Source organism: Pholcus phalangioides, unplaced genomic scaffold (genome assembly GCF_987345545.1).
Source record: "Pholcus phalangioides strain wild (caught in Gottingen) unplaced genomic scaffold, Ppha-v1.0 ptg000004l_1, whole genome shotgun sequence".
NCBI lineage: Eukaryota > Metazoa > Arthropoda > Arachnida > Araneae > Pholcidae > Pholcus > Pholcus phalangioides.
Window position 1 is genome coordinate 200,220 of NW_028301597.1, and position 18,992 is coordinate 219,211.

Sequence of the window (18,992 nt, forward strand, 5' to 3'; positions counted from 1 at the left end):
CCTCCCTCCATTGAACTATGATCATACAAGGAACCCCTATATATATGAAGGCATCTTTATCTTCCCGGGAGTATAACCACTACAATAGGGGCTATCCAGTCGCCCTACCCGGGAGCATACCGTGTGACGTCAGCATAACTTGATTTCAAGGCGCTTGGAAAGAAAGCTCCTTAGTTAAAGAGTCGTCATCAAAGCGTATTAATAATTTAATACGCTTTGGTGGTAATTTTATGGAAAAGCCGGTCGGAAAAAAATAGCAAAAAGGGCGTACAAAGGAATTTTTTTCTCCACTACCATTCTTTCTTATTCCCCCACGCGTGCTCACACGTTCTTTCATTTTCATCTTATTTTAAAATTGATCCTTTATTTTATTTGTTTTAAAAAGTTTTAGTCCTAAGGGCCGAATTCCTTTCTTGGAGCATCGAGCAAGGTACATTTGTTCTTTGTTCTACCATTACTTTTATTTATTTGTTTTAATGTTATTTGAAATGACGATTAGAGAGCCTGTGCAGAAGCTAACTTACGCACAGCGGGAGAATACCAAAGCGCGTATTAAAGACGCATATTATTAATGCGTATTAATACGCTTTGGAGAATACTCTTGTAGCTGGCCAAGGTTAAATAAGCTCGCAGGTATTTTGAATTTACTTACAATAAAAAAAATCATCCAACTGAAAATCGTGATCTATCTAGGAATAAAATTTATACTATATTTCTAACTGGATTTAAATCTCAGCAGGAAACCATAGCCCCAGATATGATCGAAGGGAGAACTATTTATGAAAAGATCACGGAATCCTGCAATTCAACGTTTATGGAAGTATGACGTCACTCTATGTTACTATACGAAGGTTTTTAACAACTGGCTGTTGCAAAGATATATTTTGGAGAGAGAAAATTCAACTGCCCCTGCTGGGAATCGAACCCACGTCCTTTCACTTTCCGGTTGAATTTTCTCTTTACAAAATATATCTCCGCAACAGCCAGTCGTTAAAAACCTTCGTATGGTAGCGGAGAGTGACGTCATCCTCCCATAAGTCGTCATCTGGTGGCAGCGTCAGCAGTTGTGAGCTTGGCCTGAGTCTGGTCCGGCCGTCCATGTACGGCCCCTTTCAGTGTACACGAGCTCCAAGGAAAGTGAGAGATTCGTTGCCTCTGTAGTCTAGTGGTCTAGGCCATTCATCCAGAAAGTGAAAGGACGTTGGTTCGATGCCCCGCAGGGGCAGTTGAATTTTTTTCCAAAATATATCTTCGCAACAGCCAGTTAATAACCTTCAGATTCAACGTTTAGTTTAACACAAGGGTTTCCAAATCAGATGAACATTGGTCATCAGACTGATGGAAACTCAGTTAACATACATGCGAGCCGTACATAGAGGCGGATTTAACGGTGGGCACACCGACCGCGCCTTTGGTCCCTAGTTTATACTTTTTTCTTAATTTAAGGGGCCTAATATTAATTTTTTTTAAATTCCTGGGGCCGTCATCAACTGACCTCTATCCGCTTCTGGCCGTAACTTAATTTAGATCATCTTCACGATACTGATTGTTGACTTGATATCAACATATTGCGCTCCATTCTTGGTGGTGTGTAAAAATCCTTTATTTTATTTGTTTTAAAAAGTGTTAGTCCTAAGGGCCGAATTCCTTTCTTGGAGCATCGAGCAAGTTACATTTGTTGTTTGTTCTATCGTTACTTTTGTTAATTTTTTTTTAATATTTCAAATGACGTTTTAAGAGAGCCGTGCAGAAACTAACTTACGCGCAGTGGGAGAATACCAAAGCGCAAGTATTAAAGATGCGTACTATTAATACGCTTTGGAGAATACTCTTGTAGCTGGCCAAGGTTAAAGAAGCTCGCAAGTATTTTGAATTTACTTAAATTAAAAAAATCATCCAACTGAAAATCGCGATCTATCTACAAATAAAATTCATACTATTTTTCTAACTGTATTTAAATCTCAACAAGAAACCATAGCCCTAGATATGATCGAAAGGAGAACTATTTATGAAAAGATCACAGAATCCTGTAATTCAACGTTTAGTTTAACACAAGGGTTTCCAAATCAGATGAAAATTGGTCATCAGGCTGATAAAAACTCACTTGTCAGCAAACCCCCCCCCCCCATCGATGACGATGTAATACTTGAACGGCCCCTATGGGGGAAAGGCTATGCTACTGTTACTTAGAAAGGATGTAATGTTACTCTCACACATAGTTGTTCAAGCTTTTCTGGTTAGCAGAATGCATTTGAGTTTGATTTATTTCACTCTATTAGCAATTTCAATGAGTTCCATTGAAATACAAAGTTTAGTAAAACCTAAATTCAATTTCAATTCATTCAATTTGGTAATAATCAAAATTCATTGTCTATTTGGTCTCTTTCTAAAATTATTTGGTCACTTTTTAAACATTTTGCAGGGCTCTGCACGGGTCACTTTTTTCCCTAAAAGTCACTTTTTTAGAAGCTGGTCACTTTTATTACGTATTTTCAGGCCCAGGTCACTTTTTCCACTTTTTTAGCAAAAAAAACTCTGTCTCGGGCGCTTTTCTATTGTCAGTGTTTTTTTTTTTTTTTTTTCTTCAAGGGGGAACACTTGACCGGTTCAATATCGCTAATTTCCTCCCTCCCTTCATTGAACTACGATCAAAGGCGTCTTATCTTCCCGGGAGCATACCGTGTTACGTCAGCATAACTTGATTTCAAGGCGCTTGGAAAGAAAGCTCCTTGGTTAAAGAATCATCGTTTTATGGAAAACCCGGTCGGAAAAAAAACTAGCATAAAAGGCTACAACACTTACAACAAAGAATTCCCCCCCTACTACCATTCATTCTTATTTCCCCACGTGCTCACTCGTTCTTTTATTTTCATCTTATTTTAAAATTGATCCTTTATTTTATTTGTTTTGAAAAGTTTTAGTCCTAAGGGCCAAATTCCTTTCTTGGAGCATCGAGAAAGTTACATTTGTTGTTTGTTCTATCGTTACTTTTGTTAATTTTTTTAAATGTTATTTAAAATGACGATTTAAGAGAGCCTGTGCAGAAGCTAACTTACGCACAGCGGGAGAATACCAAAGCGCGTATTAAAGACGCATATTATTAATACGTATTAAGCGTATTAATACGCTTTGGAGAATACTCTTGTAGCTGGCCAAGGTTAAAGAAGCTCGCAGGTATTTTGAATTTACCTCCAATAAAAAAAATTATCAGATTGAAAATCGCGATCTCTATCTACAAATAAAATTCGTGATCAAAAGGAGAACTATTTATGAAAAGATCACAGAATCCTGCAATTCTGCATTTAGTTTAACACAAGGGTTTCCAAATCAGATGAAAATTGGTCATCAATCTGATAAAAACTCAGTTAATGCATTCGAGCCGTAAATAGAGGCGGATTTAACGGTGGGCACACCGAGCGCGCCTTTGGCCTCTACTTTACATTTTTTTCCTAATTTAAAGGGCCTAATATTAATTTGTTTTTTTATGCCCGGGCCGTCAACTGACCTTTATCCGCTTCTGGCCGACACTTAATTTAGAGCATCTTCATGATACTGATTGTTGACTTAATATCGAGATCTTGCGGTCCATTCTTGGTGTTGTGTAAAAAAATCCCATTTTTAGACCTCGGAAGTTATTAAAACGTTTTTGTCTGGAGTCGCTATTATGACAGCAATAGGAGAGGGCGGGGGTCTGGTTCCACAGGTATTAAACGAGGAAAGGTGCCGAGTTTACTCCTTTTCTGTTAAAAAGAGTGGATACCGGGCGATAGTAAATTTTCGTTCGTACTTGCGAAAATTGCGTTTCCCCTTCAGAAAAAACAATTGTATTACGGCCATGGTAAATCGGGTGCCCCGGGTGGGGGGCAAATTCTTTGTTTTTGTTTGTTGAAAATTACGGGAGGAGTCAGCGCTAACGTGGCGACTTTTTTTCGCGCTAAAATAGGTAACCCTGACAGCAGGGTATGTATATGTATAATATACATATAACAACAGTGCTCCCAACACAGGGTCGGGGTCCCCTGGGGGGATTGTACGTATACCTTCATGGGAAAGTTAAAAGTTTTCATTTCCAGGGACCCTTGATGGATCTCATTGTTTTCTTGCTGCTTTAACGTTGAAAAATTTGCGATAGCGGAAGCACAAGAACAAGATAAATCCAGTCTGGGGGCTCCAAAAAATTTGCGAATTCGGTCACGGGTAGTTGCGTGCGTGGTCATGGATTTTATTCGTCGGTAAAACGAATACAAATGAAAATTTTTCATGTCATTCGCACCGGGGGATGACAGACAAGCTTCCAAGTCGGGGCCCCATGTTTACAGGTTTCATTTTGGGGGCCCTGGATGAATCTCATTCTTTTCTGTTGTAGAATTTGCAACAGCAGATGCCCGAGATCAAGCCAGTCTGGGGCCCCACTGAAAGTATGCGAATTGGTTGAGGCCCTCGATTTTATTCGTTGGTAAAACGAATACAAATGAAAATGTTTCATGGCACTCGCAGCGGGATATGACTGACAAGCGTCCAAGTCGGGGGCCCATGTTTACAGGTTTCATTTTGGGGCCCTGGATGAATCTCATTATTTCCTGTTGTAGAATTTGCAACAGCGGATGCCCGAGATCAAGCCAGTCTGGGGCCCCACTGAAAGTATGCAAATTGGTGTCCCAGGTAATTGGTAGGGAACCCTGGATTTTATTCGTTGGTAAAACGAATACAAATGAAAATTTTTCATGGCACTCGCAGTGGGGGATGACCGACAAGCTTCCAAGTCGGGGGCCCCATGTTTACAGGTTTCATTTTAGGGCTCTGGATGAATCTGATTCTTTTTGTTTTTTAACATTATACAATTTGCAACAGCGGAAGACCGAGATAAATCCAGTCTGGATTCCCCACTAAAAATCTGCGTATTGTGTTCCCGTTACTGGATGTGGGGCCCTGGATTTTATTCGTTGCAAAATTGAAAAAAATTAAAAATTTTCGTGGTCCCTTACAGGGGTGTGCCCGACAAGCTTCCAGGTCAGTGCTCCATGGGAATGTTGATAGATTCTAATTCAGGACCTCTGGACGTATCTCATTGATTTTTGTTGTTTAACATTGTAAAATTTGCAACACATCGGTAGCCCGAGATATATCCAGTGTGGACCCCACTTAAATTCAGCGAATTGAATCTGGGGCCCCAGTTTCTGAAGGGTGCTTGATGAATCTCATTTGTTTTTTGTTGCTTTATCATTATTTTTATTAAAATTCGCTTCTTCAGTAAGCTGGTGCTTTCACACGTCTCTTTCCATAGCTCGCTGATGAAGTGGGACGAAATAAACAAGATATGTTGTGAAAAGAAGTGGGGGGGGTTGGGCGGCAGGGGGGCAGAGCCCCTCCTAGTTATATATATTTTTGTAATTTTTTATGTGCCCTTTGTCAGCCGCTGAGGTGGTCATAGTGCCGGACTCGCATCGCGAGGATCCGGGTTCGAACCCCACCGGCGTCACAGTGGTGGTTGGCTGAAGTTGGTTTACTGTGGTTCCCAATTTCAAGGCGCGAATGCGAGCCAATCTCCCCGATAAAAAGTCTACACACTCGGACTGTTGGGTGCACTTAATTTGTTCCAGACTCTGCCACGAAAGCTGGGCTGGAAGAGATCTCAGCAACTGGATAAGTCCAGTGGCGAAGCCCCTGGCGTTTATTCATTGTGCCCTTTGTCAGCCATCTTGAATTGACTACCGCAAAACGGTGATTCCTTGGCGCGAAAAAATGTCGCCACGTTAGTGCTTACGAGGTTCGTGGGAAATTTACCGGGGAAGGCCGCGGAGTCTCTTTTTCTGTTAAAAATTACGGAGCTGTTTCCAAAAAAATACTGTTTCCAGGGGTGGGAATTCTGCGTCACACTGCGCCAAAATTAACATCTTGCGCCATCCTGCTCCAATAGTGTATTTTCGTATTTTTCTGCGCCAAATAGCTAATTTTGCTTCAGTATGCCCGGAATTTCGGAAAGGATGCCAAAAAAATTTTGTACCTGCTTACCGCGAAACGATTCTTTCTAAGAGCGTGTTTTTTTAAACTGTACGCCTTATTTAAACTATCGGCCTTTCCATCGCGAAACCCCGATAATATCTGTGATCGTGCAACTGAGGATGGTTAGCAATGGTCTTTCAGCTTTAAAGCGCAAATGCGAGTCAGTTGCTGTTTAAAAAAAAAGTCGCCTCTGGAAGCAGCAGAAATTACTGTAGTCGATCGTCATTGCGTCGAATCCCGATGTTTCGTGAAAAAAAATTTTCATTCCGGGAGTAAAACGTGCGTTTCCACCGAATTACGAATGCTAATTTAGAAACTTTGCCGAATAACGAGTGTCAGATCGCCAAATAATAAGTACTTAATCGCCAAACGTCGTGTTGATTCTTCGGAAATTCTCTCCTATTTTGCAACAATTTCTTTCCAAGTATGAAAAAATTGAAAACTTATAGAAAAATTTTAGCCCATTTGAAGTGCTGCGGTTCCAGACAGACAATAGTGCCCTCAGTAAGCAAAAATCATCTTAAATAGACTGGTGTGAAAAATTTTATGACAGCCTCTCTTTCAAACAAGCTGTCAAAAGCCTGAAATACCAAAAACAAAAAACAAGCTGATGGAAAGATGTTTGATAGCAAAAGACAGTGTAGTTTTTTTATTTTGAAAAGGGGTGAGGGTTAACGAAAATATTCTTGTTAATTTCCCTGCTCCAATTTATAAATATCTGTTCTGAATCCTATATTTTGCTGCTCCAAAACTGCTCCGGATCCTGAATTTGCGGCTCCAAAACTGCTCAGAATCCTGAATTTTGCTGCTTCAAAGCTGCTCCGAAATGGACTTTGTCACTTCCCACCCCTGTGTTTCTGGGTAAAGGAGTAAATGTGTGTTTTTTGCAGGGGTGTATGTTGTGTGTAAAAAAAGAAAAATATATATTTTTACAAATTTTTCTCTCAAAAACCAAACAATTTCAAAACTGTTTTATTTTCTCCCTCACCCAAGGGCAGTATTATTTTGGTGCCCCCCCCCCCCCCTCTGCCTGTAAAATAATAGACTCGCCCACTTTTCCCAGTCCGGCCATAAGTGGAGATAGACTTGAAGGTCTTAGGGGTGTGGCACGATAACAATTGATATACATCATATATATGTATACATCAGTAGGCCATTGACGCTGGGCGGAGGGTGGTAGGCCCCTCCCTCAACGTATAATAATTAAAACAATTTAGTTAATTTAAATAATTTATTTATAATTTAAGTAATTTTTTAATTAATATCCACTGGAATGTAGATGGGACAAATTCTCTCTCATCAAATTTTGTGTTATTTCATTTGTTCCCCTTCTTTGAATGTGAAAACTTTTTCCCATTTTGAAGTTATTCTCTCACACATAGTTGTTGATAAATTTGATAAGTTATTCAAAACTTTTCTGGTTAGCAGAATGCGTTTGAGTTTCATTTAATTATTTTACACTATTATGTAAAATAAAAAGACATTTCAATGAGTTCTATTGAAATGCAAAGTTAAAACTAAATTCAATTTCAATTCATTCAATTTGGTAATAATCAAAATTCATTGTCCATTTGGTCTCTTTCTAAAAATATTTTGGTCACTTTTTAAACATTTTGGTCACTATTTGCTCACTTTTTTAAACAATTTGGTCACTATTTTCACTAGTTTTGAGGCCATGGTCCGTGCTGAGCCCTGTGGGGGTGAGGGTTAACAAAAATATTCTTGTTAATTTCCCTACTTCAATTTATAAATATCTGCTCCGAATCTTATATTTTGCTGCTCCAAAACTGCCCAGAATCCTGAATTTGCTGCTCCAAAACCGACTTTGTCACTTCTCACCCCTGTAATTTGGAAAGAGTCTAATTTTTATTCGTCATTTCAGTAATGCATGTTTTAGCAGTGACAGATTTAGTCAATAAAAACATATGGAAAGAAAATAATGAAAGGTAAGTTTGGGATTAGCAAAAACTTTTTCATGGGCCTTCACCATTGCTGATGTATCTCGACCAATAATCAGTGCTGATTTTCTCAAAAGATTCCGACTCACTGTGGATTTGGGAAACCGGGTTTTGGTCAACAACGGGGGTGAACGGTATACAACCGGAACAACTGTTTCTCCAACTTTGTCCTCTGCAATAACTGTGACATGTGGACATGAAATTTTCCACAATCTATTACAAGAATATAAAGAGCTAATGGAAGAAACATCAAGTCCAGTGCAAGCAACTCATGAAACGGTGCATCACATCAAAGCTACAGTAGTACCAGTTTACTAGAGAGCCCGTCGATTAGGCCCAGAGATGCTGCGAGTTGCCAAAATTGAGTTCGATAAAATGATTACCATGGGTATATGTTGCCCTTCAAATAGTCAGTGGTCCAGTCTCCTTTATATGGTGAAAAAATCAGATGGTTCGTGGAGATGCTGTAACGATTATAGAGCCCTCAACATGAAGAGAGGTTCCTGACAGATAAAGCATTCGGAATATTATGGATTTCACTATAGATCTGCACAGTAAATGCATCTTCTCTGCCATAGACTTTAAACGTACTTATCATCAAATACAATTGTCTGCTTCCGATGTACCAAAAACTTCTATTGTCAGTCCTTTCAGACTCTTTGAATTTAACGTCCTCAGTTTTGGGTTGCGAAACGCAGCGCAAACGTTTCAGCGCTATATAGAGAAATTTTGTGAGCACTTCCATTCTGTTTCCCTTATCTAGACAACGTGTTAATTGCATCTTCAAACCTTGAAGAGCATGTCTCCTCATGTGCGTGAGGTCTTAGAACGTCTGTGTCAACACTAATTAAAAATCAATATAGACAAATGCGTGTTCACATGCAGTTCAATCAAGTTTCTAGGATATTTAGTCAACTCTCAGGGCATTAAACTGCTACCGGCCAAGGTCGATGCCTTTTGACTCTTACCCAAGACCCAAAAACAAGGCAGAACTTTGCCGATTTGTCAGTATGGTAAATTTTTAGTCCCTTTTTACCGAAAGCGGCTGCGACACAATTGCCTCTGCATCTAGTACTTCAAAATTCTAAACGTCAAGACAAAACACCTAGAACCTGGACACCAGAGCTCATTGAAGAATTCGATGATACAAAACTCGCTGTTAGAGAAACAGTTCTTTTGACACATCCGAGGTCCTATTCCCCAATCGCACTCGTGGCAGATGCCAGCAACATAGCTATCAGCTCAGTGGTACAACAACGCGTCAATGATAGCTGGCAGCCGCTCAGGGTTTTTTCCCCACAAATTGAGTGATACTGAAAAGCGATATAGTGCTTATGACCGCAAACTCTTGGTAATTTTTGTATCGATCTGTAACAATAGTCGGGAACCTTTGGGGAATTTGCCAAACCTGCCTCTATCTCTTATTTTTGAAACATGTTTATATAGTTGTAATTGTATAATTTTTAATAGAATTTATGTTTTGTTATCTTTTATAACCGTGCACGGTTGATTAAATTAGTCTGTGATATTTTCATTGATCATAGTCCGGAAAAATGTGCGATCCTGATCACATCGCCATTTTAAATTGCCACCATTTTTAATTTGTGAAATTTTTTGTAAAGAAATCTATTGTCATTTCTTATGCAAATTGAATGTTGTTTTCCTATTGGTGCAATGTCCTTTATGGGAGTTGCTTGCCTGGTTCGAAATATCCAGTAATTGTAGTAGCAAACGACAAGTGGAAAATTATCACAACTAAACTTTCGCATGAAAATATTAAGTTCTTTTTATTAAGTTTTGTGAAGCAACACATCTATGCATGTATGTATATATGCAACTACTCTATGCAACTTTTTAGCAATTCTTGTACTTATGTAGGTGAAATAAACTTTAATTTTATTTTCAAGGCTGGCAGTAAAGATGAGAATCTCCACCAGACGTAAGTGAATTATTGAAGCAGATATAGTATTTTATCGTGTATTCAATACTGCTTGTGCAACATACTTTTTACATTTTTGGCTTCAATTAAATTTAATCCAGTATCGATCATTGAATAGATGACAATGAAACGAGCAGATCGTTCTCCATTAAAACAAACATTTATTCAATTAAATATTTGATAGTATAACATTTACACAATCAGTTATCACAGTTAACTTTCTCTCATCATACCGAACAATAATTTAGAGTGCTCTCACCACTTGTCCAGACAACCGAAAACACATGCTTTTGCTCACATCGTTTGTATGACAGTCAGAAATCTCTCATTTGATTAGTCCTTTACACACACCAAGCAATCGGAGAAACCCTTGAGCCAGGTTTATGTAGTTTTGCAGCTTGAAGTGCCCATTCAAGGTATTGCCCAACCAATGAGCAGGAGACAGTAAGAGGCAGACGTCAAGCGAAGTCCATGGGCAGCTGGTCTGGCTACCGATCAATCCACATAGCAGTCAATGGAATTGCCGCTATGGTGGTCATAGTGACGGACTCGCATCATGAGGACCCGGGTTCGAACTCCGTCGCCATAGTGGTGGTCAGCTGAAGTTGGTTTCTGTGGTTCCCAATTTCAAGGCATGTGTGCGAGCTGATCTTTCTTTTAAAGTCTCTCCACGGAGAGCAACAGACCTTCAAACAGCACCAATTCAATCATAACACATCACTCATTTCATTTCTGAAATATAGATGGCGGCACTGAAAAGTCAAACACAACCTTACATATGCAATCAGACTGTTAGGTACACACACAGTGTTAGTTACACCTCTGGCACAACTCACTAGGTAGTAAATCGCCCATAAATGGTGATAGACCAGAGTTGTGCTTGTTTTGAAAGAAAGTCAACGGAACCAAGATGACGTATTATCACGTGAATGGATTATGAGACGCCAGCGGTGCCGAAGCACACCTTTCCACGTTTAGTATATCACTATGGTTGAGAGATTACGTGGAGCACGTCTCAGCAGGGCATAACTCCTTTGTGTTAGGATCAAATGTCTCGAGGAAATTAACTTGTTTTGTATCTCACTATGTATCTGGTATATATACAAGAGCATTCCCATTATGTATTACAAGGGCATAGCACTGAACTCTGCACATATCTTCATGAAAGGGAAATAATATTGCACAAAATACACTCATGTCCATAAATTGAGGATAATGCCAGCTCCGGCAAATAAAGGTTCAGAAACAAAACAAAAGTTACTTATTCATAAAGCCCATTTATTAAACAAAAGATAAAGAGCAAAAATGATGGTGTATGTATGATACCATTCATAAAAACTATGATTTTTCCTCCCTGGAGCAATTGTAAAACATATCTCCTTTACAAAAACTTACTATTACATGGTTGGTATGATGGTTAATAAATACATTGTAGGTCTCCCATGTGATGAAATACAGTCCGTACAACGCCTAGGCATGCTGAGTATCAAATTATCGATCTGATTTTGGGGAAGATCGCTCCACTCAGCAAGCAACAGGGCTCGGCACGGGGCACTTTTCCCCCTAAAAGTCACTTTTTTAGAAGCTGGTCACTTTTATTACCTATTTTCGGGCCAAGGTCACTTTTTCCACTTTAGCAAAAAAAAAACCTCTGTCTCGCACGCTTTTCGGCTGTCAGTGTTTTTCTTTTCTTCAAGGAGGAACTTTACCGGTTCAAGGTCGTTAATTTTCTCCCTCCCTTCATTGAACTACGATCGTACAAGGAACCCCTATATATATATGAAGGCGTCTTTTATCTTCCCGGGAGCATACCGTGTGACGTCAGCATAACTTGATTTCAAGGCGCTTGGAAAGAAATCTCCTTAGTTAAAGAGTCGTCATTGTATGGAAAAGCCAGTCGGAAAAAAATAGCGTAAAAGGCGTATTTACAACAAATAATTTTTTCCCCTCCTCTACTACCATTCTTTCTTATTTCCCCACTCGTTCTTTCATTTTCATCTTATTTTAAAATTGATCCTTTATTTTATTTGTTTTAAAAAGTTTTAGTCCTAAGGGCCGAATTCCTTTCTTGGAGCATCGAGCAAGTTACATTTGTTGTTTGTTCTATCGTTACTTTTATTAATTTTTTTAAATATTTGAAATGACGATGTAAAGGCTCATTTACATTGAGTGAGTTTATAAAGACAGCCCGTGCAGAAACTAACTTACGCGCAGCGGGAGAATACCAAAGCGCGCATATTAAAGATGCGTACTATTAATACGTATTAAGCGTATTATTAGTACGCTTTGGAGAATACTCTTGTAGCTGGCCAACATTAAAGAAGCTCGCAAGTATTTTGAATTTACTTACAATAAAAAAAAAAAATCATCCGACTAAAAAACGTGATCTATCTAGAAATAAAATTAGTACTATTTTTATAATTGGATTTCAATTTCAGCAAGAAACCGTAGCCCCAGATATGTTCGAAAGGAGAAGTATTTATGAAAAGATCACAGAATCCTGCAATTCAACGTTTATGGAAGGATGACGTCACTCTCTGCTACCATACGAAGGTTTTTAACAAATGGCTGTTGCAAAGATATATTTTGGAGAGAGAAAATTCAACTGCCCCTGCTGGGAATCGAACCCACGTCCTTTCACTTTCCGGTTGAATTTTCTCTTTCCAAAATATATCTTCGCAACAGCCAGTTGTTAAAAACCTTCGTGTGGTAGCGGAGAGTAACGTCATCCTTCTATAAGTCGCCATCTGGTGGCAGCGTCAGCAGTTGTGAGCTTGGCATGAGTCAGGTCTGGCCGTCCATGTACGGTCCTTTTCCGTGTACACGAGTATGTGCCCCATCGATGATGACGTAATACTTAAACGGCCCCTAACAATTAGAATAATTTAGTTAATTTAATAATTTAAATAATTTAATTCAGTAGTTATGACAACTTTTTCCCGTTTTGAAGTTTTTCCTGCTTAAATTGATTTTAAGATGGGTTGTGGAAAGCAATATGGGGCCATTCAAGTATTACATAAGCAAATTTTTAGCCATTTTTGACCCCCCCCCCCTTCCTTGTCAGCAAAATTTTGTCATCAGCTCTGTCCCCCCCTCCCTCTGAATCCTAACTCATATTTTCATAAAGGGTGGTTGATGACGTAAGCGTTATTCAACCCCCCCACCCTTTGTCATCAAAAGTCAGCAAATCGGAAACCCCCCTCCCCCCCATCTATGATGACGTAATACTTGAACGGCCCCTATGGGGGGGAAAGGCATTGCTACGTTACTTAGAAAGGATGTAATGTTACTCTCTCACACATAGTTGTTGATAAATTTGATAAGTTATTCAAAACTTTTCTGGTTAGTAGAATGCATTCGAGTTTGATTTATTTCACACTATTATGTAAAAAAAAGCAATTTAGATGAGCTCCATTGAAATACGTTTAGTGAAAACTAAATACAATTTCAATTTATTCAATTTGGTAATAATCAAAATTCATTGTCCATTTGGTCTCTTTCTAAAATTATTTTGGTCACTATTGGGTCACTTTTTTAAATATTTTGGTCACTATTGTCACTAGTTTTGAGGCCATGATCCGTGCTGAGCCCTGGCAAGCAATGCTCTCCGAAGTTCCGGTACACATGTAGGAGGTGGTTGACGGGCAGCAACTCGTCGGCCAAGCATGTCCCACACATGCTCTATCGGATTCAAGTCAGGTGAGAATGCTGGCCATTCCATACGGGTTATATCCTCAGATTCAAGGCATTCGTTTACGATGTTTGCTCGATGAGGACGGGCGTTGTCATCCATAAACACAAATTCTGCACCCGTGGCACCCTAAGCAAACATGCATGTTGTTCCAGAATGATGTCCCGATAAATTTGGGCTTTCATGGTTCCGGTTTGAACATGCAGATCTGTTCTGGAACCCAGTATAATTCCACCCCAAATGAGCAATGCTGTACCACCGTAACGGTGTCATTCAATAATGTTGTCTTGGTGGTAACGGGTACCTGACGTTCTCCATATGAAAGCTGACATGAATCAGACTGCAAGCTAACCCTGGAGTCGTCGGAAAACATCACACCAGCCCACTGTGATGATGTCCACATTGCATGTTCTCTGCTCCAGGCTAATCGCTGCCAACAGTGAGTTGCCGTGAGCGGAACACATCTGACAGGCCTGCGAGCATATAGACCAATCTACCAAACGTCTGTACACGGTTTGCCTTGAAACTGTGGTACCCATGGCCGCAGATAGCTGATGAGACAGGTCGGATGCTGTGCTCCGTCTACTTCTTTTGGCAGTTACTGCCAAATACCGGTCTTCATTCGTCGTTGTAACTCGGGGGGCGACTTGTACTGTAACGTCTACTGACATTTCCGTTATCTTGGAATCGTTGCCAAAGCCTAGAGATGACACTTTGGGCAATTCCAAGTTCCTCGGATACTTCCATCTGAGTACACCCACATTCCAGGTGGCCAATAATTCTACCACATAAAAAATCATCCACGTGCATCATAACTATTCGCTTATGGCACTGAGCGCCTTACAGAACTCTTGTGAACAATTTTATTTCTTTGCCACCATTCCTTATATATCCCCCCCCCTACACTCTCGTCATTGTGACGTACTATCAGCATCATCTGGTGGCTTCCTGAAATTTGCATATCATTCTTGCAGATGTGTGTGATAATTCAACAGGTGGAATTTTTACTTTAGATTTCGATTTCCGTGTGATTCTGAATTATCTTTAATTTATGGACATGAGTGTATATCGTAGAATCTGGCAACACAAATACAGGAAATTGGAGATCTGACCGGGATCTACAACTTTTAGGCCTATTGCAAATTGTATAAACTCGTGACATTATTAACCGTAAGATAGTCCACCGATGGTGTTAAGGTAAAATTATCGCACATTTATGTATAACACTTTGCAGGACATTTTTAATATATTGCACAAATATATATAACATTTGCAACACTAATATTTCATATTGCACACATAATTTTCTCAATACAATGATTCAATTATTCTGAGTTCGACGATGACTTGACATGGTTCCCACTAATGATTCTTCCCAACCCCACAGAGAAAGAGAAGGTAACAAGACGAGCTATTGGGATCTCTTACACAGATGTAAACCAGAATTTATGTGGGACATTTGCAGCCCGACCTCTGGCCCTGTTCTCGCTAGACAGCCAGGAGATTCCATCCCAGATTATCAGACCAAGTGAACTAACTGACCCAAACCGGGCCAACCTTTTTCTTAAAAATTAATGTTTTTGTGCATATCACAGACCTGCTGACTCTCTGGATATAGGCGGGAGACTCCGGATATTTTGCCATTCCTCTGCTCTCCTGGTTTGTTAATTACTCCGGCTGTTAGGATTTTAGCAGAAAACCAGATTTGGAAGAAATTTTTTTTCAATTTCATTTAGATCGGAATTTTTTAGAATTATCTGAGCTTTCAGGATGTTGTTGACTTCCTATGCCCAAGATTATCCATCACTAATAGCATCCAAGATGATTATATTCTGCTCAGGGGCTATGCAAGACCTACTTAGGGAGAAGGGGAGGGACACTTTTTCTTAATTGATTATAAAGAAAACAATTGGGTCATTCCATGTCAAATCACCCAGCCATGACACCCATAGTCTCAGGTTTCAATGATTTTTTTTTTTAAATTTGTTGTATTTGCCATCCTTATTAACCGTGTGAAATATTATTTGCATATCTCTAAAACTTTTTGAGAAAAAAAATGTTGAAATTTATCAAAAACTGATGCAGATGACTTTTCTGAGGCTCAATTTTTAAGCTTGAGAAAATAAATCCTAACTGTTTCTATTTTCAATATATTCAAGTGAAATTTTCACTAAAGTCTTCACAAAAACATACAGAATATGAATAAAAATAATTCATCCACTTACATTTGAAATTTACATGAAAAAAAATTATGTAAACTTCGTTTTTGTGGAATTTTTCATTAGAAAAAATACAATTTTTCAAACGTATTTTTAGACCAGAGGCACAGCAGTTACCAAAACAACTTTTATTTTAAATTTCTCCTAAATATATGAAGTAAAATACTGGAGGAAAAAAATAATGGTTTTTTGACCGTTAATATGTTTATTCTGGCTCGCAACACAAAATTCATCGAAATAAGGCTGGATCGTTCCGATTTCAAATCATTCAACTAGATACTGAAATGCAACCCATCATCCCGGATTCCAATTATTATTTTTTATTTATTGCTTCTACCATGCAAAGTTTCATGTACATATCTCAAAAACGCTTTGCGAAAAAAAAATGTTTTTAACCTCACGAATGATGTCTCTTAGGCTAACTCCCATTCAAGCAATATTATTTGTGAAAATATATCATAACTTTGCAGATTTTCAACATATTCAAATGAAATTTCCACTAAAATTCTCACAAAAAATGCAGGTTATGAATAGAAAAAATGTAAATCTTAGAGGAAAAAAGTCATTTAAATTTAATTTTTTTTTATTTTTAACACAATTTTTTTAAACTTTTTTTTGGATGCATAGCATGAATCTTCAATTTTTTTAAAATTTAATCCTATTAATATATTAAGAAGACTGTAGAAAAGTAAACATTATTTTGACAGTTAATACATTTGAGTAACAAAGCACAATTGTAATTATATGACTACATTAATTATATTTCTACATTTTGACTTAATATAATGATTCATGCTTCATGTACGCTTATACATTTATTACAGTATTCACTAAATTAAGTTTCATGAGTAGTTAATGCAATAATTCAAAACTATTCATAAATTTTAAAATTCTAGGATTAACTGAATTCATTAAATAATTAGAAATGTTAATGTAATGTGTCAAATGGGAGTTGGTGAAAAAAAAAGGTTTTGGGTGAATAAAATAATTTTTCAAATGAAACCTTCATGTTCAGATTCTTAGAAGTGTTCAAATTCCAAATAATTAATTTCACTTTTAATTGATCTATAAATATTTCTTATGATGCAACAAAGACGAACTTTTGCAATCTGATATATTTTTGCATAAAGAATTATTTTGTATTTGATAAATCCAGATAATATTAATCATATATATATATTGTGTGTTATACTTGTGTGAAAAAAAATCTACATTATAATATTTAATACAAGCCTCTATATATTTTTCCCAAGAAATAATTTAAAATTGCTGATAAAAATCCAGAATATGAGGCATTAAATCACAAAGAATGAAATAATTATCAGCTACAACCTAATTGTTGTAGCTGAGGCAGATGGAAGAGAGTAGAATTGAAAACCTAATGTATATAATGCCTGGTGGTGATATATAAGATGTGATGTTTCTTGTTGTGATTGTGATGATGATTGTAAAAAATAATAGCTTCTGTGAAGATATAAACTATGACACACTGGTCTTTGTCCTTCAAAGGGCAGCTGGTGTCTTATTTAATTATAAGACTTAATCATCCCAGCAGGGGATGATAAAATCACTGCTGCTGCTTCATTGCGAAAACTAAAAAGTGTTAGGACTAAACTGCACCCCCCCCCCCCTGCATCAAATGATGCAGGTTTCAATTATGATCTTGCTGAAGACAGAGAATGTGCTCCATAAAGTAGCCTACTCCAGGGTTAGCAAATTTTTCTTATGATAACACAATTTCCATTTGAGCTAAATATTTTATATCATTTTGGAATTCAAAGTAAAACGTCAGAAAAGACACTTGAAATTTATAGTGTTGGAAAAAAAACTGGATCTGACTGTCATAAAACGTGTTATGCAAAAGTGTAAATCTGTTACCCATTACAACATAGCTGCCAAGTCTCCCGAATTTTATCTTCATCGCTCGATCTCCCGAATTTTTACGAAAATCACAAAAATCCCTAATTGCAGGGGTGGGAACTCTGCGCCAATTGCGCCGCACTGCGCCAAAACTAATATCTTGCGCCATCCTGCTCCAATAGCGTATTTTCGCATTTTTCTGCGCCAAATAGCGAATTTTGCTTCAGTATGCCCGGAATTTCGGAAAGGTCGCCAAAAATTTTTTGTTCCTGCTAGCCACGAAACGTTTCTTTACGAGAAGAGCGTGTTTTATTCCACTATATTTAAACTATCGGCCCCTGATCGGGCTTTCCATCGCGAAACCCTGATATTGTCCGTGATCGTGGAACTGAAGATGGTTTGCAATGCCTTTCAGCTTTAAAGTGCAAATTCGAGTGTTTCCGTTTAAAAAAAAAAAGGTCGTCACTGGAAGCAGCAGAAATTACTGTAGGCGATTGTGATAAATCCCGATGTTTCGTAAAAAAAAATTTCATTCCGGGAGTAAAAAGCGCATGTTCGCCGAATTACGAATGTTAGTTTAGAAACTTTGCCGAATAACGAGCGTTAAATCGCCAATGTTGCCGAATAACGAGCGTTAAATCGCCAATGTGCCGAATAACAAGCGGTAAATCGTCAATATCGGCAAATAACGAGCGGTAAATCGTCAATCTCGCCAAATATCGAGTATCAGATCGCCAATCTCGCCAGATAATGAGTGCTGAATTGCCAAACATCGAGTTGTTTCCTCCGAAATTCTTTCCCATTTTGCAACAATTTCTTTCAAAGTGTAAAAAAATTTAAAACTTATAAAATTTTTTTAGCTCATTTGAAGTGCTGCTCAATAGTGCCCTCAGTAAGCAAAAATCATCTTAAATAGACGGGTGCAAAAAATGTTATGACAGCCGCTCTTTCAAACAAGGTGTCAAAAGCCTAAAACACCAAAAACAAAAATCAAGCTGACGAAAAGATGTTTGATAACAAAAGACAGTGCAGTTTTATTTTGAAAAGGGTTGAGGGTTAACGAAAATATTCTTGTTAATTTCACTGCTCCAATTTATAAATATATGCTCCGAATCCCATATTTTGCTGCTCCAAATCCCGAATTTGCTGCTCCAAATCCTGAATTTGCTGCTCCAAAACTGCTCCAAATCCTGAATTTTGCTGCTCCAAAGCTGCTCCGAAATGGACTTGGTCACTTCCCACCCCTGTAATTGTCCCTAAAAATTCCCTACTTCATTAAAAAAATCCCCGCTTTTGAAAACAATCCCTAAGGAATTTCTTGT

The 18,992-nt window shown here is 38.2% G+C and overlaps 1 protein-coding gene across 8 annotated transcripts in view; it reads left to right on the forward strand.

The window, feature by feature from the left end:
• Positions 1–18,992, forward strand: part of LOC149086369 (uncharacterized) — a 139,408-nt gene that overhangs the window by 61,018 nt on the left and 59,398 nt on the right. For 7 of the 8 annotated variants that reach the window (XR_016195717.1, XM_089254879.1, XM_089254888.1 and 4 more), the window contains one exon: positions 9,869–9,900. The exons of the other annotated variant lie outside the window; for it this stretch is intronic. Coding sequence is in view for 6 of the 7 variants with exons in the window: in XM_089254879.1 (XP_089111005.1) it covers positions 9,869–9,900 (32 nt within the window). In the remaining variant the exon portion in view is untranslated. The remainder of the gene's footprint in view (positions 1–9,868; positions 9,901–18,992) is intronic. 8 annotated transcript variants of the gene reach the window in all.